Consider the following 23,080-nt stretch of genomic DNA (forward strand, 5'->3'; position numbering starts at 1 on the left):
ATACTGTATTCATGAGCATGGTGCAATGTATAGGGTTAAGCAGCTCACTTTCTGTATGACACTGTTTCTGCCTTACTAGCTTTGGGTGTGGGCAAAATGCTAACAAATGTGCCCTCACTCATGCAGATTTTACAGCAAGGTTTCTTCTTGTGTACATGGTGAATGTGCATTGCAAATACACTTAGTTGGGCACCAGACCATTTCTACTCTAGTATTATTTCACCCTATTAAATAAATCATCAAACACATTATGTGGATGTGAAATGATACATGTCCTTGTAGGCCTTTACATAAGTCTGCATCTCTATTTTTTCATACCTCCCAACTGTCCCAATTACAGTGGGGCAGTACCATTGATCGGACACTGTCCTGCTGTCCCATCCAAGGGCCACAGTGTTCAGTGGGCAAGGGGGCAGGTTGGGTGAGCTTAGGTATGGCCATCGACCATCGATAATTTATAATCATCTATGATTTATGGCCATTGTAGAATTCTTTTGCCATCGACCGGGGAGAACCAGATGGCTTCCCTCCATCGATGGAATGGCATAACCAATTTTTAATTTTTTTGTTTTATTCTAAAGGTGCCAGGAAATGGAGCATTGCTCTGCTCCTCCAAGAACCGCGAAGCCCCAACCCAATGTTCTGATTGGCCCATGGCCCAGACAGTGAAATAAATGGGATGACCATCGGCTGTGGAAACCATCAATGGTTACCCATTACATAGTTGGCAGTGATCGATGGTCACTTTCCATTTTTCCATTAATGGCAACAATTGATGGCTACCACACTGATGGCAAAGTAGCTGGTGATCAATAAATAGATGCTGTGTGCATGCACAGCATCTAACAGTGCAGGGAGGTGAGCTGGGGGCTGCCCAGCTGCTCAGGGGAGTACTGGGCATGCCCCCAAAATGAGGAAAACAGGGGTCATGCAGGAAGATCCTGCCCCCTCCTCACGAAGCCCTTGCCTCCTCGCGAGGCCCCATCCCCTTTTTGGTCGCAGGTGTGCCAGGTCCGCTTCAAAGCCATAAGAAGTTGGGCGGTATGATGTTACTTTGTATCATAAATTATCTTTTTTTTTTTACAGTATATCACAGCTCTTCTCTTAAATATTGCAGCTGTGGTCTTCTCTATTACATATCTTCTTGCCTTTATTTATCACTGCTCTCATTCAGCCTACACACCTCTGCAGCATTTCCTTCACACTCTGGGTCTCTTCTGCTGCTTCACCCCATAATATATATATATATATATATATATATATATATATATATATATATATATATAATATATATAACCCATATTTGTTCCACCTTTCCAGTAGCTGTTGGTAGACCTCCCAAGTACTCAGCTCATTTAAAGACACCCTGTGATGACTAATTCCAACATACTGTATTTGCTTAAGCAGGATGCAACTGTGGATGTGACTGAGTTCCATCCGCAGTCCAGAAACAAAAGGCAGTGTCCTTGAGGCCACCTGGCAACATTTATTAATTGTACAGTTGGCTTAAACAACATACATATACAGCTAACATAGGGCCTAATTCAGACCTGGTTGCGCGCAGGCATTTTTTTGCACTGCTACGACCAGGTAATTGCTGCCTACAGGGGAGGGGGTAATCGCTGTGCAGGGCTGCGATTGGCTGTGCAGTGAGCTGCACAAACAAAAGTTTGTGCAGTTTCTGCACAGCAAAGGACTTTCTCAGCCGCTGCGATGATCTGGGCCGGTGCTGTCCTCCTCCCGAACAGCTGGGCATGCCTATATTTTTCCAGACACTACCTGGAAATGGTGAGTTGCCGCCCACGAACAACTTCTGCCTGTCAATCTTCTTGTGATCGCCGGTGCGATTGCTTTCTTCATTAGCTCTGTCGCTGCCTGGCGATCTCTGTCACCGGCGGCCAATGTGCCTGCGCATTGCAGGTCATACGCATGCGTTATTCATACCCGATCGCACGGCTGTGAAAAAAGGCAGCGTGCGATCGGGTCTGAATGACCCCCATAATACTATACAAACAATGTAAAACATGGTTTGGGTAAGAAAGGAGGTCCAGTAGGATAGACCCCTATTTTTCCTAACACCACCTTATAACAAAGGAAACATAGAAATGTACTGTATGTAATATGATAAAGTACTTCTGTTATGCTCCAAAAGATAATGTGTGTTCGGATGCAGTAATTTTCCTTAACTGTAGTCATAGTTGCTGACTTTAATTTGGCAGCAAACATTCTGCCTTATTATTATATGTCAGGGCATAAAGAATGTGCCAAGGCAGGACTAATTTACACTGTTCAATCATGTGTGGTACTAGCATTTTTACATTTGTGCAATATAGTTATATATGGTGAGCTGGTTTGTATAATTTTTTTATTCATTTATTATGTTTTGGATTAAAGTATTTGAACATATCTTGAAATTCAACACAACCTTCATTACATTGTCACAATTTGTGGGATAGCTAATAGGTGGGTTACAGTAACTCTCTTTCCGTACTGTAATAGTAAGTGATTTTTCAGTTTGAGTTCCATTGTTATACATCATTACATTGTGACAAAATGTTTGAACTTTGATTATATTTTAACATTCCAATGTAACAATTGTTTAAAAAAAATGAATTCATGTTTTATAATTTGGAAGTATTGTACAGGGTAATATGAGCTGGATTAAATGAAGGAACATCTTGAAATTCTTACAAGAAATGCAAATATAAATTAATACGCAAGGGATATCAACTGAGCTTGTACACATTGCATATTTTAAGGGGATTCCCTCTAAATACTTTCTTCCAATATAGATTATATTGTATTCCCTGCCACCTTGTGGATGACTCATGATAACAAAGTGTTGCTGCCATATTTCCGAATTATCACTGACTGTTTATCATCTCCATGCTAGAGTGGACAATTTCTGATAGAATTTATACTCATGTTTGCATGTTTGTCACTGCAAAATGAGCATGCTTTGTTTCCATATAATGGCTGAAAAGGCATTCAGATATTTGCTTTGATTGCTTTTTGCAAGATCTCGGTGTATGCGTGGCTGCTTGCTTTTTGCAAGATGAAGAGCTGAATAGACGGCATGTTTAATTGTCAAATCAAATGTGATTTCCTTCTGTGCAGAGAAACTGGAGGTTGACTTCTTTAAATAAAAACACTAGCATACATGTAGCTCTCAGGCTATAGAAATTTACTTTGAAAAAAAAAATGTTAAGAAAAAGAAAAGCTTTCAACATAAATATGTTACAGAGTTATAACTCCACAGTTTTGTTATTGTTGTTGTTGCAGAATTTGAGCTATTCCTGTTACTTATGTCACAGTCTCTCAACCTGGTATGCATGCAATAAGAAAATCTGGTGGCATTAGGTGTACTTGCTAAGCGTTTGCTGCGATACCTACAGTAAGGATGAAAACCACTATTTTATGTAATAAGATGCATTCCACATGTAGCTACTTTTGTTTCTCCTATACAGTACCTATGCCTTTTATGTGGTTAAAAGGTTATCTTTTAGCATTATAAGAAAAACAAATCCTTTTTAAAGTATGATGATCTTAAGCTACGGCTTTCCATGAAGAAACATGATTGTGATGAGTAAGCGTAACCAAACACTTACCGCACCAGATACTTTGAGATGAATAAATAATAGAAGAGGTAAATCAATTTCATTGTGCATTGTGCAAGATTTGCTGCCACTTAATAGCTGGCTTTGCATGAATTCAACAGCATAAACCTCAGAGAAAGAACAGAAAGCAAGAGTAAACTTTTCTGGTTTGTATCTGACCATTGACGAACAGAAAACTTTGCTAACGGTCAAATCTAATGGATTGTTTAAGTTGTTAAAGATGAGTATGTGCCCACTTTCCCAAGAGCTTTGACTTCTAAGTCTCGTTTATTGCTGTATGCAAACTACCTGTATTTAATGATCTGCACAAGCGAAGGATGTGTTCTGCGCATGTGCAGGTCTCCATCTGTGAGATTGCTCACAGTACCCCCAAGCTGTAGCATGATTGACATGCTGCAGCCATTTGGGGTTGGGACGGGAGCAGCAACCAGCACCGTTTTTCATCTTGAAGAGAATCTGATGCCAGGGACTGCATCCTCTGACGCAGATTTCATGGCCTGAGCAGAGGAGTTCTGTTGCCTATTCTGAGAATGCTTAGACTTTCTCATATGGGTGATGACTATGAACATTGTGCCCGATGGTCATGATGGTGATCCAATGCTGCACTCTATTTAATATGGGATTTTGCCCATAGCAACCAACCAGATTCTACTTCTCATTTATCTAGAATCTTCTAGAAGATAATACCTGGAATCTAACTGGTTGCTATGGGCATATTAAATAGAACTCCCATCTCACTAAATTTACCCCTTAGTCTTTAAAGAATAAACATGCAAATAATGTACATACTTCTCTCTATAGATTTACTCAGTAACAGATATATATATATATATATATATATATATATACATATAAAATGGCTTTGTCAAATTGCTTAATATTTATAAATCTAGTGTTAAAACGCAAAGGTTGTTGTGAATTATAAAGGGAAAACTCTTAATAATTGTTCCATTGAATAAAAACTAGAAAAACAGTACTTTACAAGCTAAAACAAAATATAAAGAGGTACAGATGTGTCCTTATACACAGTGGCTTCAGTCACAATAGACAGCCACACAAGGTCCCAGGTGACTCAACATCAACTTTTTTGCTCAAAAAGTGAATCTTATTTGCATACATGAAAGAACTGGAAGTGGCAAAACGACATTGCTAAATTGTACTGAACAATTGAATGTGCAAAATTTGTACATATACAGTATGTAAATAAGTCTAAGAGATGCTGGACTATCACTTTAACTGTACAGGGATAAGTTTAAATCAAGTATAAGGTCTCAGGTGAAGCACAGCAGAACTTGGTTTGAGTAAAATTTGTGGTTGCTGCATCATATACAGTTTAAGGGGGTTATTCCATTTTGTTAGCAAAACAAAAATGTTAGCAATTGGGCAAAACCATGTGCACTGCAGGTGGAGCAGATATAACATGTGCAGAGAGATTTAGATTTGAGTGGGGTATGTTCAAACTGAAATCTAAATTACAGCGCAGCTAGTATTTACCATGCACAGAAACAACATAACTCACCCAAATCTAAATCTCTCTGCACATGTTACATCTGCCCCACCCACAGTTCAACGTGGTTTTGCCCAATTGCTAACTTTTTTTGTTTGCTAACAAATTTCGACAAATGGGGGGTAATCTGCGCACTGGGTTAGTTTGACTGTTTGGGATGTGCTGCTAATCAAAGGGTGCCCTTGCCCTTAAATTGAACAACATAATGCAAATGGTTCTTGACCTGACTGCGCTCATCCCCTACAGTTCTAAATGATTGTGAAATAATACAGCTCAGTAAACTAGATACCATAAAGAAAAAGTTTTACTTGCATAACACAATGATAATAATCACACTCAAATATGAAGTGAAATGAGAATGAAATAATAAAAAAATGACATAAAATGCATGAAATGGAATTCACGATCCTGTGCTCCAATGGGGAGCACTTAGCATATAACTCAGTCCTTGTGCCACTGATCTTAATAAACAATTCCTTGTAGTATTTAGCATGTGTGCAATAGCACACAGACTAATATGCTGGAAATGGTTGATAAGTCAATTTGTGGTTCCTTAATAAGGCTCACGGGTATAGGATAACCCCGGTCTTTACCGGTCTGTAAAAGTTCCTTTCAATATCTGTCTTTATAACAGAGGACGGCGTCCCGTACCTCTGTAAGTGAAAGCAGGTGTGAGTGCACTCTCGTTGCGGCCGTAGTGATAAGGGGTACAGGTGCGGGGGACAGCGAGATCTCTCGGCGGCTCCGGACAAACTTGCCGCTTGGTTCGTGTGCCCGCTCTGCCGGTTCGTCCTGTTACGGATTTCCCCGTGAGCCCGCAACACTCGCCGGGCTAGTCGTGGTCACGAGGGAGGGAGCTTCGCCGCAGGATCTGTTTGGAGCCAGTGGCAATAGCACACCTCACCACAACAGAGAACTCACCTATAGGATCCTCTTGCTGCCCGTCCGTCTGTACGGCTTACCGGTGTCTGAGCCGTGGGTCCGAAGGTCTTGCAGCACTCTCCTGCTGTCCGCTGATGTGTGGTGTTCCTCGTTCGTCTCCTCCAACGCGTTTCAACCGTTTAGGTCTTCCTCTGGGAGTCTTTGCAGTGTCCTGATCATGGTTGGTGTTAAATTAAAGGGCGGGGCTTATGTCTGTTCTTCCTCTGTTCCAATATTTTGATTGGTGGTTGAAATTGTCAATCTTAGACAGGAGTAATTAGGGCATTCCTTCACTCCATCCAGTACTTGAATATCGGAAAAAAGGGGGGTAGGCCTGAAAACATGGCAATGCAAACCTGAATAACCCCCTAAATCTGTATACAGTATGATGCAGCAACTGCAAATTTTTCTCAAACCAAGTTCTATTGTGCTTCACCTGCAAACTTATACTTGATCAAAACTAATCCCTGTACAGTTAAAGTCACAGTCCAGCATTTCTAGTACACTGTGAGTGGTGTTTTGCTGGGTCCCCTTTGTGAATACAAAATTGAAAGAAAAAGACTGTATGCTGAATCTATCGGAACAGCTCAGTCACACTGGGCATCTTGCGTCATTTTGTATTGATACTAATGATGCTAAGTGTATGAGCACACATCTGCATTGTCAAAATCGAAGCCTAACGACTGCAATGGATGGCTTTGCTTAAATACCAAAATATTCAAAAGTATACAAAAGAACATGGGTTTCCAAATAAAACAATACAAAATATAAATATCAATATAATTTTAGCAAGGGAATTTTGAGGGTGTGGGTATAAAGCCTGAGCCTGCCAGCATCACAGTCGCACTCCAAGAGGGAGTCATCATGCCTCTACAGAGGATGCTTATGACAATGGGTCATGGGCTCACCCCCTATAGTGCAGTAGCAACACTTTTAACATGGTTGCACTGTACTTCAGGCTGTTTAAAAAAAAAACTTTAAAACAGAATAAATAAGCCACATTAAATGTTTCTCTTCTTGTTGGACCACGGCCACAACTGTTCATCTCAATAATGAGTTTAGGCAGTAAGAGATAAAAACAATAAATATTACCACTGGATAATCAGGCGCTATAACTATACTTAGAAATGTCTTTTTGAATGATGACCATGTTATGAAGGCTTAAAAGGTTCTGTGGAAAAACTCAAAACACAAAAAATAAAATATCCATAACGTAAATCTGTGATGAACCTAATTGAAAACAAGGCACTTTATATGTCGAAACTCATACCACACGAGATAGTCTACTGGATGAAGTAGACAAATCACATTCAAATAGAGAGGGCAATGATTCTGTCCTGTCCAAATCCAACTTTTGCGACCCTTTGCTGCCTGCTACAGGAGCTGGTGAACCTCCAATTAGATATGGAACAGGAGATAGACTCCAATAGTGTAACATTGTTTTATTAGCATCCAAAATACATAAAAGAAAATAATAGATAAAAGTGGACTTTCACCTAATCATACTGTCTACAAAAAAATAGACACAAACATGGGTGATAGGTAACCAGGCATCCCCAGAAGATACAGATCAGACAGCCAGGTGACAATGTCCAATTGTAGTATTTCTCCTCTTCAACGTGTTTCGATACCTTGATTGTATATTTTTCTAGGTATGAGGAGAGACTAAACTTAAACAGATATATATATATATATATATATATATATATACAAACAACAGGTATATATACATAACAAATTTACTGTGCAACCTAATACCAGGAATGGAATCTTTAGCCATTAATGTAACAATATCCACAATATTTTTATTAGAAAAAAGTGAGAAACAGTGATCTCTAGTGTAATAATTTGGATATTCAGGTTTGAGTAGGTACAGTAAAAATGACATGCGTACTGCAAGTAGGTGAAAAGCTTGTTCATCAATATGGCTCTTTATGAAACATCCCTCCAGATAGTGCTGTCATCATAGAATTACCTGGACACCCCAACTTATTCAATAAGGGTCCTTCTGATGCTCCCATTCCCAGTACTTCATCACCCAGTGTAATGTTTATTAATGCCTCAAGTTTTTATGCACTGCGCAAGGCTACATGCCTTAAGGCTTTATGCACTGCACCAGCACTTTCTACAAACTTGAGATACTTTATTGAATGTTACCTATACTTTGTTTTTATTTATTATTCTTTTGGTATGTACAAATAAAACTCCTGGTAAATTATTACATTATTGGAGTATTTGCCTTTTACATCTGCATGAAAAATGTTGCAATGAGTGATTAAGTACTGAGACTTGGAGGAACAGAAGGACCGTCATTGAGGAATCTTGGGTATCTTTGTAATTCTATGATGACAGCACTGTCTGGAGGGATGTTCTATAAAGAACTATATTGATGAACTTGCTTTTCACTTAATTGCAATTTGTGTATCACTTACCTCCTCAAACTTGGACTATCCAAATTATGACATATGCATTTGAAGAAAACCAATCAGATGAGTACCTGAGTAAGAAATTTATACAGACTCATGGATTGCAGCTCTATAGCTGTACCTTTTTCATATCTATCTATCTATCTATCTATCTATCATCTATCTATCTATCTATCTATCTATCTATCTATCTATCTATCTATCTATCTATCTATCTATCTATCTACTGTGTATATATATATACTTTATATATATGTATATATATATATATATATATATCCTCCCTGATGGAGGGGATGGGGCCCACTAAGGTCAAGATTAATGTAAGAGTCTTATCCAATTTTTAACAAAAGGTTTTTAATACATTTTTTGGAAGAATTTGAACTAATGAGTGGTATCGTTGTTGGGTGATTTGGTGCGAGGGTCTGTTTCAGAGGTACCAGCTCCATCTCCATCTAAATACCGTTCTGAAAGAAAAGTGCAAAAAGAATTTATAAGGTTCTTATTTCTTGGGTACCTTGCAGTCCCGAATGAGGAAGATGTAATACAGGTTGAGTATCCCATATCCAAATATCCGAAATACGGAATATTCCGAAATACGGACTTTTTTGAGCGAGAGTGAGATAGTGAAACTTTTGTTTTCTGATGGCTCAATGTACACAAACTTTGTTTAATACACACAGTTATTAAAAATATTGTATTAAATGACCTTCAGACTGTGTATATAAGGTGCATATGAAACATAAATGAATTGTGTGAATGTAGACACACTTTGTTTAATGCACAAAGTTATAAAAAATATTGGCTAAAATTACCTTCAGGCTGTGTGTATAAGGTGCATATAAAACATGAATGCATTCTGTGTTTAGATTTAGGTCCCATCACCATGATATCTCATTATCAGGGCCGGCTCTAGGCATGTTCGAATAGAGCGGCCGCGCAGGGCGCCACCCTTAATGGGCGCCACGCGCTGGCGCCGCCATATTCGATGCTGGAGCCGGCCCTGTGTGTGTGCTGCTGCAGCATTTGGCGGTCGCGCTGTGTATGCGCGCTGCGCGGCGCCGGTATCTAACGTCAGACGCCGGCGCCGCGCATAGCCCGCCTGCACAAGTGGCCGCCCGCCCGCCCGCCAGCCCGGACCCAGGCTCAGGCTCACTCGCCCGGCCTCCCGCCCGCCCGCCAGCGCTCCCACACAGGCGGACAGCAGTACTCCTCCCCAGCGCCGCAGGTATTTTTTTTTTTTTGGGGGGGGGGGGAACCGCACTGTGGGGGCATTTCTGGCACACAGGGGGCATTTTTGGTTATGTGGGGGCATTTCTGGCACTGTGGGGGCATTTCTGGCTCTGTGGGGGGCATTTCTGGCACTGTGGGGGCATTTCTGGCACTGTGGGGGCATTGCATATCTGGCTCTGTGGGGGCATATTTGGCACTGTGGGGGCATATCAGGCACTGTGGGGACATATCTGGCCCTGTGGGGGCATATCTGGCACTGTGGGGGCATATCTGGCACTGTGGGGACATATCTGGCACTGTGGGGGCATTTCTGGCACTGTGGGGGCATTTATCTGGCTCTGTGGGGCATTTATCTGGCACTGTGGGGGCATTTCTGGCACTGTGGGGGCATTTCTGGCACTGTGGGGGCATTTCTGGCACTGTGGGGGCATATCAGGCACTGTGGGGAAATATCTGGCACTGTGGGGGCATATCTGGCACTGTGGGGACATATCTGGCACTGTGGGGGCATTTCTGGCACTGTGGGGGCATTTATCTGGCTCTGTGGGGGCATTTATCTGGCACTGTGGGGGCATTTATCTGGCACTGTGGGGGCATTTATCTGGCACTGTGGGGGCATTTCTGGCACTGTGGGGGCATATCAGGCACTGTGGGGACATATCTGGCACTGTGGGGACATATCTGGCACTGTGGGGGCATTTCTGGCACTGTGGGGGCATTTATCTGGCTCTGTGGGGGCATTTATCTGGCACTGTGGGGGCATTTCTGGCACTGTGGGGGCATTTCTGGCACTGTGGGGGCATATCAGGCACTGTGGGGACATATCTGGCACTGTGGGGGCATATCTGGCACTGTGGGGACATATCTGGCACTGTGGGGACATATCTGGCACTGTGGGGGCATTTCTGGCACTGTGGGGGCATTTCTGGCACTGTGGGGGCATTTCTGGCACTGTGGGGGCATATCAGGCACTGTGGGGACATATCTGGCACTGTGGGGACATATCTGGCACTGTGGGGGCATTTCTGGCACTGTGGGGGCATTTATCTGGCTCTGTGGGGGCATTTATCTGGCACTGTGGGGGCATTTCTGGCACTGTGGGGGCATTTCTGGCACTGTGGGGGCATATCAGGCACTGTGGGGACATATCTGGCACTGTGGGGGCATATCTGGCACTGTGGGGACATATCTGGCACTGTGGGGACATATCTGGCACTGTGGGGGCATTTCTGGCACTGTGGGGGCATTTCTGGCACTGTGGGGGCATTTCTGGCTCTGTGGGGGCATTTATCTGGCTCTGTGGGGGCATTTATCTGGCACTGTGGGGGCATTTCTGGCACTGTGGGGGCATTTCTGGCACTGTGGGGGCATATCAGGCACTGTGGGGGCATATCTGGCACTGTGGGGGCATATCTGGCACTGTGGGGGCATTTCTGGCACTGTGGGGGCATTTATCTGGCACTGTGGGGGCATTTATCTGGCACTGTGGGGGCATTTATGTATCAGGCACCGTGGGGGCATTTATGTATCAGGCACCGTGGGGGCATTTATGTATCAGGCACCGTGGGGGCATTTATGTATCAGGCACCGTGGGGGCATTTATGTATCAGGCACCGTGGGGGCATTTATGTATCCTGCACCGTGGGGGCATTTATGTATCCTGCACCGTGGGGGCATTTATGTATCCTGCACCGTGGGGGCATTTATGTATCATGCACCGTGGGGGCATTTATGTATCATGCACCGTGGGGGCATTTATGTATCAGGCACCGTGGGGGCATTTATGTATCTGGCACCGTGGGGGCATTTATGTATCTGGCACCGTGGAGGCATTTATGTATCTGGCACCGTGGGGGCATTTATGTATCTGGCACCGTGGGGGCATTTCTTGCACTGTGGGGACATTTCTTGCACTGTGGGGGCATATCTTGCACTGTGAGGGCATTAATGTATGTGGCACTGTGGGGGCATATCTGCGCTGTGGGGGCATTTATCCATCTGGAACTGTGTGGCCATTTATGTAGCTGGCACTGCTGGGGGGCATGTCACGTGTAGCTGGCACTGCTGGGGGGCATGTCATGTGTAGCTGGCACTGCTGGGGGGCATATCATGTAGTGTTCCCGCTAGGCGTCTGTGGCTGGGCAGTGTGTCTCAGTGCTCTACCTGGCGCAATGTGTCTAACGTGCTCTTATAGGAGGTTCTACCTGGTGCAATGTGTATTAGCTGCACTACTGTGTGGTGTAATGTGAATTGCCACTATAATGTGGCTACGCACCTTCCCCACGAAGTAACTCCCCTAAATTTTTGCAGCGCGCCTTCGGCGCGCACTGTCCATGCTTTAGCGTGTGGAAATGGGAACAACAAGCATTACAGTATGTACATCATTTTGCCCACCTAACTTAAAAATGTGCCCTCCCTGTGATCAGCAACCTGCCCTAAAAAGTGAACACTAGCACGTGTAGCTGGCACTGCTGGAGGGCATGTCATGTGTAGCTGGCACTGCTGGGGGACGAGACCACGCCCACTTTTCCAGGAGGCCACGCCCACTTTTCCAAGAGCGCGCGCGCCTTCGGCGCGCGCATGGGGGGGGGGGGCACTTTTACATTTTCTCGCTCAGGGTGCTAGTAGGCCTGGAGCCGGCCCTGCTCATTATGGTATGCAATTATTCCAAAATACGGAAAAATCCGATATCCAAAATACCTCTGGTCCCAAGCATTTTGGATAAGGGATACTCAACCTGTACTTGAAATTCCTTGAGGAGCCCCAAAATAACTAAATTGCTGATTTCACATGAATATGCAGCATCACTTACAATCTTAACATACTGTTATAACAGCAATGACTTAATAACGACAATCCATAAAGTTGTAACTTACGTCTCAGACTCAACGTCATACAGAAAAGCACAGCCATCTGAATCAGTGGATTATTTATTAATCGATATAGAAGAACTAAAGCTAAGGAGCAGATGCATCTGAAATGTGTTTTGCTGTTTTATTTGTGAGTGTAGGTAGCTTGTTTTTTTGCTTTTTTAATCTTTTTAACTTTTGCAAAGCTTTTGTCTATTTTTCAATAATTGTTGAAGTACCAAATATTGTAAACTGCATCTTTGAGAGCCCCAAAAGTGATTCCTATATAAAGAGTGACATAATAAAACCAAGTACTACAATCATATGTATTTGCATGATCCATGAAGTACAGTACTGTACTACAGATTCTGTATATAAATTCAGTATGTTTCTCAAAAGCTCAAGGATCATAACAAATGCTATTGGAGCAAGTTTATTTGAGGTGAGCAGAGTAATGCAGTGTGTACATTCATGGGTGTATTATTTTTATGTGAGGTGCAACTAAGTGCTGTACAGTACTTACTGTACGCTGCATTTCACAATTTCTCTCAAACATAATTGCTGTATCTATATATGATACACTTTCAGTTGAATCAACCATTCTAATGTAGTTAACAAATTAACTTGCATAAAGTAATTGAATGCAGTACAGCAATGCCAGAATTATATGATTCAATTACTTTTTTGGCAAGTTATCCAGGTGTTTCTCACTGCAAGTTTAAAATCACTAGATCTGCATAAATGTAACTCAACCCTTTAGAACATTGCACTATCCTGTGCTAGCCCTAGAATACTATAGATATATAGATGTAAGTAACAAATTTGGAATTTGCTAGTTATTGATTATTAATCTATCTATCTATCTATCTATCTATCTATCTATCTATCTATCTATCTATCTATCTATCTATCTATCTATTTATCTATCTATCTATCTATCTATCTATCTATCGACTCTAAAAATACTGCACAATATTTATAGCAAACATTCTAGATTTATACTGCATAATATTGTACACATTACACTGTTCAGAAAAAATAGTCATTACATATGCTAATTCAATGAAGAATTGGTCATGAAAGTGCATCTTTTAAACAATAAATCTGGACTAGGGAGAAAGAAGGAGGAGGGAGAAGGGTTATAGACTTTTGTATCTTCACTACAGCCAGACACACTTGAATGTGGTATTCACATCGCCATATTATGTAACAACTTACAAATACATATTTCTTACTTTGAACATTCTGTAGCCTTGAAACACTTTGTGATAGAACTGTCCATCATTCGTATTTAACTTTATAATACCCTGTAACCATTCTTCATGACGACACTTATGAATTCTGTAGATCTAAAATCTGTCAACATGTGTTCCTTTCCCATTCATTAAAATTAAATTCCTTCCCAATGTCCCATCTATACATATCAACTCAAATGGCAGCTACTACATTTTCTAGTCAGCAAGCAGTATTGTGAATTTTATCTTCTTTTACAGAAATCAATTCGTCTTCGTTGCAGCAGATGAAATTTCTTGTAACTCCTCTTCAGGTAACAACCATTGATACTTCTTGATGCATCCATCCAGGTCTCAATATCCTTTTTACACAAACTGCAGTTAATCACTTCAGAATGCTCGGTTAGAATCAAGCTATCAATCTTGGTTTCACAAACGGTATCAGTAGCCTGTGGGCTCTGCTCTGCTCTGTTACAAACATTAGAGGATTTTGCTGACTGTGATACTTTATTTTCAGCTGCAGTTTTGCATTGAGTTAAAACTGCAGAAGCTTCCTCGTGAGGATGACTAATATATTGCCATGTTCCGAATACTGTATATGCTATGCTAGCCAAGTTTAAAGGCAGTTAGTAAAGATATTTTCTGTCCACATATTATCCAGAAAAAATATTTCATAGTGTTTTTTTCTGTTGTGTGTTTTCAAATACATTCACATCAGTTTTGCTTTTCTGTAGATAGATATATTTTGGTTTTATTCCACATCAGTGATAATAAAAACTGTATGTTGCTCATTCTCTTGTGCATGATTTTTTTGATGACCATATGTCAACATATATTCTTTTGCTCATTAAATATTAGTATAACTTTACAAAGTCCTTCTGAAATGAATAAAACCATGACAAATGATTACATTTTAAGAAATTTAATTATCACGGCTGATTATCAAAAAGCTCAAATTCTACTGTAGGTACAGTTTCACAACAATTGTTGAAAAAACAATGAACCATAGGTGTCCTGGATTAAAGGGATATTATGGCAAGGATATATATATATATACATATATACATATATATATATATATACATACATATATATATATATATATATATATATGTATATATATATGATGTAGTTATGTGACCGGCGGTCAGGAGACTGGCTTTCACAATACCGACTCCTACATCCCACCACCTCACAATCCTGACAGTCGGCATGCTAACTAACAGGGACTATTCCCACTCGTGGGTGTCCATTACATGCACAGAGTGGGAATAGAACCTGTAGTGAGCGCAGTTCGCCTATGAACCCACAATATGGCAAGCGCAGCAAGCCCCCAAGGGACTTAATTGTGCTCAACCACCACTGGCGTTCTATACCCCGGTATCCCAGTGTCAGTATGGTGACCGGCGGGATCCCAAATGCCAGTCACCCATACCCAACCCACCTATAAATATATATATATATATATATATATATATATATATACATACAAAAAGCAGGTGAATAGGCACTCCCATAAATAAGCTAAACGGGCACTGGTGCCATCCCAATGAGGAATTTTCACATAAAAAGGAAGAGATAGCGGCACTCGGCGTCTTGAAGTCAATATCTTGTATTTAAACAACACATAGAAAGTCCGACGTTTCGGGGCTCACTTGCCCCTTTGTCAAGGTGTACAACAGTGAATAACAGTATAAAACATACCTTTATAGTGTAGAAACCCCTTGTGTGCATGCAGCAAGCTCCAAACGGAGCCGTCGTTCGGCGCTATCAAGTGACGTAATCATCAAGCAGACGCCCGGAGCCATGACAACCTGGGCTCCGTCGTTGCCGCAGAGCTTAACGGGAATTGTAGTGTGCTGTGAGACGATATAAAAAGAGAAAATACAGTACCCTGCACCTAAAGCACAGTACAGGCAGTATACATCGAACCCCTAATATGTCCTTGAAGTTGATATATGAAATAGTAAGATAGAATGTATGGGAAAAATTAGATAAAACACAGATGCTAATAGTGTTAACTTAAGGGAAATATCCAACATAAGGACTATATGCCAAAAAAAGGAGAACTGCCTGTAATGTGTCTACAGAAAATGAAAGAAATAAAGTATAACAAAGTAGATAGACAGTGCTCCTGAGACCGGGAACATAATAATAAAAATAATATTAATAAAAATGAAAAAGAGATAAAAAAAGGAAGAAGACGCACATTGAAATAGAGTAACTCTGACAGAATAAACAGAAGGGAAAAATTTGGTATTATAAGACACCCAGCACCCTAATGGCTGACAGTATACTAAATAAACAACTGTTAATATATAGGAAAAACCACCAGGCAGTAGGGAGTTGTACGTTAGAATCTGAACAATCAAAGACAATATTAAATCTGAGGGAATAATGCCGTCTAAACCCCAACAAATCAAGGCTTGTTAATAAATGAATAAGTTCCATGGCATAATCTCATTCAGGCCCCCTGGGCTAATGGTGCCTAATTTATGGATCCATTTTGCTTCTAGCCGGAGAAGTTTATTCTCACGGTCACCTCCTCTCGGAGACTTTTCTACATGGTCAATGGCCATGTGTCTCAGATCGTTTAAGGAGTGTCCTGCAACGACAAAATGTCTAGCGACTCGTTGATCGGCTACTTTTCGCAAGGTGGCTTTCTTGATTGCAGACCGGGGGAGGGCCATTCATTTCCTCATCATTCTAATGGACTTGCCCACGTATACCAAGTTGCACGGGCATACTATGATGTAGACGATATAAGAGGAAGTGCATGTAAGAACATGTTTGATGGACACATTCCGGTCCTTATGGGGATGTCTAAACAAGGATCCAGTCATCATATGAGAGCAAGTGGTGCATTTCGGGCACTTTTAGCACCCGGGTGCTTTGGACAGAAAACTCAGTGGGCATTCTACCTCCTCTTTAAAGCCTGTCACATCTGTGTGCACCACAATGTCCTTGATGTTTCATCCTCTGGTGTAGCATGCCATGGGTCGTTTATTTTTAAAAGGTGGAGTATTATCAGAGGATACTAATGGCCACAAGGCTCTAGAGGCACGTGGAATGACTGGACTCGTTGTGTTATATTGAGTAACAAACGGGATCACCTCCCCTCTTGTCTTCTTAGTGCTAGGAGAAATAAGATTGCTTCTGGGGATGGCCAAGACCTCCAGTTTTTGAGCCTGCAGTTTTTTATGGTCGTATCCTCTTTGTAAAAATTTGATGATAAGTCTATCTAGCTCTCCTTCCAGTTTGGATCGGTCGCTGGTAATCCGAGCTATCCTTATCATCTGTGATACTTGACAAAGGGGCATGTGAGCCCCGAAATGTCGGACTTTCTATGTGTTTTTTAAATACAAGATATTGACTTCAAGACGCCAAGTGCCGCTCTCTCTTCCTTTATATATATATATATATATATATATATATATAATATATTTGCCTATACATGCTGTCTGGGCCAAATTTATTTTACTTCTAAGCATTTTTTTGGGTAGCTAGAGTACTTGTGGCTTCTTCGTGTACTACCATTTCCCAATCATGCCCTTAGCCTGATCAGCTCTGAGGTTTTTGAAAAACGCAGAAAGTGACCCCCAAAACAGCTGAAATACTACTTATGGAAAGTCTTTAGCTGAATAACTTAATGTTCATTTTGAAACAAACAACTCATCCCTCTGACTTATTTAACTTGCATAGTGTGCTATTCATGATGCATAGCTACAGTTAGAGCAACAGCAATTCCACAACAGACCACACCAGCATTCCATAGGTTCAGCTTGTTGAACAATCATTTGTACCTCTTGTGGGGATGTGGTGAAGATGCCGGCTGTCGGGATCCTGGCAGTCAAAATACCGACACCAGAATCCCGACACCCTTTACAATCCCAATGCTGGAACTCCGAAAGGGACAGGGTGCCAGAATCCCAATTATAAGTATAACTGGCGGGTTAGGTTTAGGGCTGGGAAAGGAGGGTTTGGTTCAGGCTGTGGGAAGTTGGTTGTTAGGGTTAGGAAGTGGGGGCGTTAGGGTTAGGCACCCCTGGGGGGATTAGGGCACAGGTTGCAGGGTAGGGAGGGTTAGGTTTAGGCAGCAATGGTGGGGGATTAGGTTTAGGCACCTCCTGGGGTGGTTAGAGTAAGGCATTAAGGGGAAAAGTTAGGATTAGGCTGCGGGAACAGAGGGTTAGGGGGTAGGGGAGAGCGGAAAACATCCCACACTTAAGTGGATCTTTTACCCACTGGAATCCCATAAGCCAGCATTTCATACTGAATGCCTCTTGTGATAGTATATATATATATAATAACTGAACAATATATAGAAGTGTAGGAAATACAACTACATCAGAATTTGACATTAAACTCATATTAATACTGTATTTTATGATTCCATGCCTAGTTTATATTTTATGGTGGGTTCAGAAGGGTGTGGTATAGAAGATCTACACTGTCTAGACATACATTCAATAGATCTACACAATGTGGTCGACCTACATTAGTTATTAGGTATAAAAGGTCAACAGAGGAAAGGTCGACAGTGGTTAAAGTCAACAGGTACAAAAGGTCGACAGGGTGAAAAGGTCCACATGACAATGGTCAACACAAAAATGGTTGACACCTGTTTTTTTATGGCCACATCTTGTATATTTTATATTCCGTGACCACCATCAGTAGAAACATATACCATCATGGGCTTGCTTTGTTTGCCATACTTTGGGCAAGGTGGCTCACTTGGCTACCGCTGCGCTTGCCAAAGGTTACTATTTCCAATCGTAGTCCACATGGATAGTAAATCAAGCACATGTTGTGAAAACATGTAAAAATCCCCAAAAATGTGTAGAGCAATTGTGTCAACCATTGTCATGCCAGCCCTTTGAACTGTCAAACTTTTATACTGGTCAACCTTTTATACCTTTTGACCCAATGCATGACGACCATATGGTTTCGACCCATTGACTGTTTAACTAGACAGTGTAGATCTATCATGCAGATATCAATACAGCAAGGATAGGTAGGTCCATACAGTACTGTAAATAACTTTCATACTTGTAGATATGCAATACATGTATGTCATATACCTATGTGAATAAACAGGGTATCTATTAACTTCATAAAAGCAACTTGCATCTGAAAGTAATCTACATTAACTATGAGATAAATTCATAGTTGAATTTGAACATATTAATAATTGTTACAGTGATTATTGCAAGGACATTTTAAGACTGGAGGGGGCTCATGTGCAGATTTCCGTGGGTAATCTCTAACCTGATCAAATTGAGCCAGTGCATGCTTAGAAGATTCTGGCACTGTGGTCAGAGTCTTAAGTGCATTTGCCATATTTCCACCTTTATCTTTGGGAATTTGGTGCCAACATCATATTTCTGGTGTTCGCCTCAGGCATATGACACAGGTGGTCAGCAGGTAGGGCTGGATGTAAGTGCATGTAATGTATGCAGGGGTTGTGGTGTGGAGCACCTTTGATCTAGGGGAATTGTGCACCCCACACCCTGCAACCTTTATAGATATACCATTGCTTTACTACATGTTATTGTGTTTTGCTGTCACTACCCATAGGAGTCCAAAAACTATTGGGAAGACTTATGCATGGTTTGCCTCAAACTGCTGTATTATCACCAATATGTGTTTACTGTATGTTTCATTAAAAATAACATTTGCATTAACATATTTTAGATGCATATCATATTTGCAAAAGTCACATGAATCTTAGAGGATCTATAAATAAGACTGCATGAGTGTGTCACTAGTGCCATATTTGTGATGTTTGAGATTTTCATCATTTAATCTCTGGGTTTTGCAGTCACTGTTCAGAGACCTCAGTATATATATATATATATATGTGTGTGTGTGTGTGTGTGTGTGTGTGTGTGTGTGTGTGTGTGTGTGTGTGTGTGTGTGTGTGTGTGTGTGTTAAAATGCTAATACTGCTCCTCAACTCTGTGGGGGAATTTTTAGTGTTGTGTGTGCCAGCATCCACTAGATGGTACCCGACAGAGCAATTCAGGGGAAGCTCTGTTTGGGCATGCACATCTGCCGTCGCTGGTCGCTGACATTACTGTTATGTTGTTCCATCCTATTGATGGGCTGATAGCTTATACATATATATGTATATATGTATATGTATGTACAGTATATATATATATATATATTTATATAGGAAGAATGTAGTAGTTGGCACTCCAGATCATAATGAAAAAGCACACACAAGTGCTGTAGCGGTCGAAGTTTCAGGGACCATTATCCCTTTTATCAAGACATGTCTTGATAAAAGGGATAACGGTCCCTGAAATGTCGACCGTTACAGCACTTGTGTGTGTGTGCTTTTTACAGGGTGGTCTTCAGTATGCCGGCTGTCGGGATCCCGGCGCACAGTATACCGGTGCCGAGATCCCGGCAGCCGGCATACCGACACTTATTCTTCCTCGTGGGGGTCCACGACCCCCCTGGAGGGAGAATAAAATAGTGGGCTCATTTGCGTTTTTGAAGTGCTTATTAGTTGTAGTAATTTTTCTACATGCACTAAGATTACTGTATATCTATATGAGGGACATAGCATGTTGCTATAATGTGTTGTTTTATGAGTATGTTTAACTTCCTATTTGTAATTGGAGGGGAGTGGCTTGTGGCAGGTCTCTCCTATAAATGTGGTCCATGGGTTAGTGTGCATTATGGGCTGCTGGGTGAAGACCTGTTGTTGTGTTGTCTGTCTTGACAAAGGCTCATATGGAGCTGCAATGTCGACATACTGCTGACATGCTGTCTTATATTGCTGCTTAAATCTCAGTTGGAGATGCACCTGTGAGGTACAATAAATTTGCATAAAATTGGAATGTGGTGAGGGCCTGTATTTTCATTGGATATTTATGGACTGTGAAAGCCCTTTATGGAGCACCGCCCACAGTGAATTTGTAGCAGAGAGTGTGGACTTATCGTATATATATATATATATATATATATATATACTGTATATATATATATGTACAGTATGATGACGAAGTAAAGACACTTCGAAACGTTGAAGCTATTTCTGCCTATTGGCCATTTATTTCCCTGAGTGCCGCCTGACTACTTAAATATACTGTATAATATGTTTCGGGCAAGCAACTGATAGATGTAGGTAGTATTTACTGTAGCTACGCTAAGTGATCCTGACACTTAGTAAAAGTGACAGGATTAGAATCAAATTCAACCACAGACTTTCAGCATCTCCAGCGCCTGTTGATGTGGTCAGCAGATTAATTCACATACAGGCCAGCAAAGGTCATCTTACAAATGCATTTAGTGACATACTGTATCTAATAATGAACCTACTGATTTTCATGGGATACTGTAATTTTCAGACAGCATGTTTACTTTGGGGGCACATACACAGTATATCAGGATAATTATCTGATATCAATTATGATTTTGGAGCATTAATTTAATGCTATTGTCGCAATACTATGTGTTGGCGTTTCACCAAAAGACCATAAACTAATTGATGACAGTATTTATTAATGAGCTGCATCTGCAGTATGTATTTTGTCTGTTTATTTTGTGCATTTCTGTGTTATTAGAGTAATGGAAAAGTGTCTGCAATTCTTAAGTGCTTAAAAAAATTTGAATGCATTACTTTACCTGGAAAAAAAATACCTTCCAAAAATATGACATACGTGTCTTTAAAAATAATATGCAATAAACTTTTGGACATATGCATCCTTTACATACTCCTAGACCTAACATTAAAGGGGATACAGTACATCTCTATTTTTAAGCAATCTTGAATAGTGCATACTGTAAACCTGCATGAATGGATTGCAGTATCTAGATGTGTACATGAGTCCCTCACTATAAACAAATTAAAAAAGTTTATTTTTTCTTACTGTAGATACAATTTTGTTACAAAAGTTGCTAACAACAAACAATCAGCAATCAGATTTTATTTTAGGAGTGAATGTTAGATATAATCAGTGTTTCCTATGAAAATAAGAGACACAAGTGTTAATGTACTATTTATGGCTTGACCTATCTCTTTGTGACCCTGCCAGTGACTTTGTACCAGTTCAAATTTCATGCAGTGCTTTACACGTTAAGATTTTTATGTTGCACAGTCAGATATTTATTGGCTTTTATGCTGTTGATGGTATATGGGGGAAAAATGATCTCTTAGACTAGTGCTTTTTTAATGCTTTTATTAAATTGCCTTCTATAAATAGACACACAAAAATGCATAACAGGCAAGACTGCACTGAGGATTCATAGGCCTTAGTGCGTTGGCTTGTCTATAATGTGTGCAGACCCTGCACCCATATAATTATACTTTCCACTCCACAGTCTCCAGAGTCCCACATTGGCTAACACTGCAGCAAAAATTCTCTGGAAAAATGGCACTGCAGTCATTTTCTGCATTGAATTATGCAAGCACAATAGAGAAATCACCCCTGCAACACATGGGCTCCATGTTCCCAGTGACCTACACATGTGCAATAAACTTACTCACAAATCCAGAGTCTACTGCATTCAGTGCACTGCCAGATAGATGGGGGCCAGCACATGGAGCCTCCTCTATTAAACCACGCCTGCCTCATTGTGACTGTTTGGTAACTGAAAGCATACAGAGCAAAGGGTAAAGGAAGCTATGTCTGGGCAGTCACTCTCCCCTGTCCACAAATCATCTTAGACGGGGCCTCATCTAACCAGCATTGCCAAGCTTCTTTGGATAAGGGATGGCCACCTGTAGATTAACTATTGATGGACACCATCGATGGTGCCATTAGTGGTTAATCTTGATGGTATGAAACCATTGACAGGGGAAGCATCAATGGTTTCACAAACCGATGATTATCCCTGCACTATTACTCACCGATCAGTGGGACAATCAAAAGTGGGGGAAGGGCTTCACGGGTTGCAAAGGGGGAAAAACATCAGGTGGCTTTGTGCCATTGATGTTGGAAAATATTGGATGTCCTCCATCAACATCAAAACCTTCAACCATTGGTAGTTATCTGTCAATGATTATTAACTATTGATGATCAGTCACCAACCCTACTCTGGACACATATAATCAGTAGATTATCAGTACCTGCTCACTTTCCTGTTCCATATAAAGAGTGTAAAATATCCAAAGCAAGTTTTCATTTATTTCAACATGTTTGGTCATAGGACAGTAACTGTAAATAGGCACAGACATGCTCACTTAACTTATTGATCACCACATTGATCCAGAAACTATGTAAAACTAAAAACGTCTATTAATTTTAAAACATCAATATCCGTTTGTTGGGATATTCATTCA

General features: G+C 41.0%; 1 protein-coding gene across 10 annotated transcripts in view; it reads left to right on the plus strand.

Annotated features, from left to right (window-relative positions):
• Positions 1-23,080, plus strand: part of RBFOX1 (RNA binding fox-1 homolog 1) — a 916,481-nt gene that overhangs the window by 861,620 nt on the left and 31,781 nt on the right. For 4 of the 10 annotated variants that reach the window (XM_063934243.1, XM_063934246.1, XM_063934245.1 and 1 more), the window contains one exon: positions 14,047-14,099. The exons of the other annotated variants lie outside the window; for them this stretch is intronic. In XM_063934243.1, the coding sequence (XP_063790313.1) occupies positions 14,047-14,099 (53 nt within the window). The remainder of the gene's footprint in view (positions 1-14,046; positions 14,100-23,080) is intronic. 10 annotated transcript variants of the gene reach the window in all.

Source organism: Pseudophryne corroboree, chromosome 7 (assembly GCF_028390025.1).
Source record: "Pseudophryne corroboree isolate aPseCor3 chromosome 7, aPseCor3.hap2, whole genome shotgun sequence".
NCBI lineage: Eukaryota > Metazoa > Chordata > Amphibia > Anura > Myobatrachidae > Pseudophryne > Pseudophryne corroboree.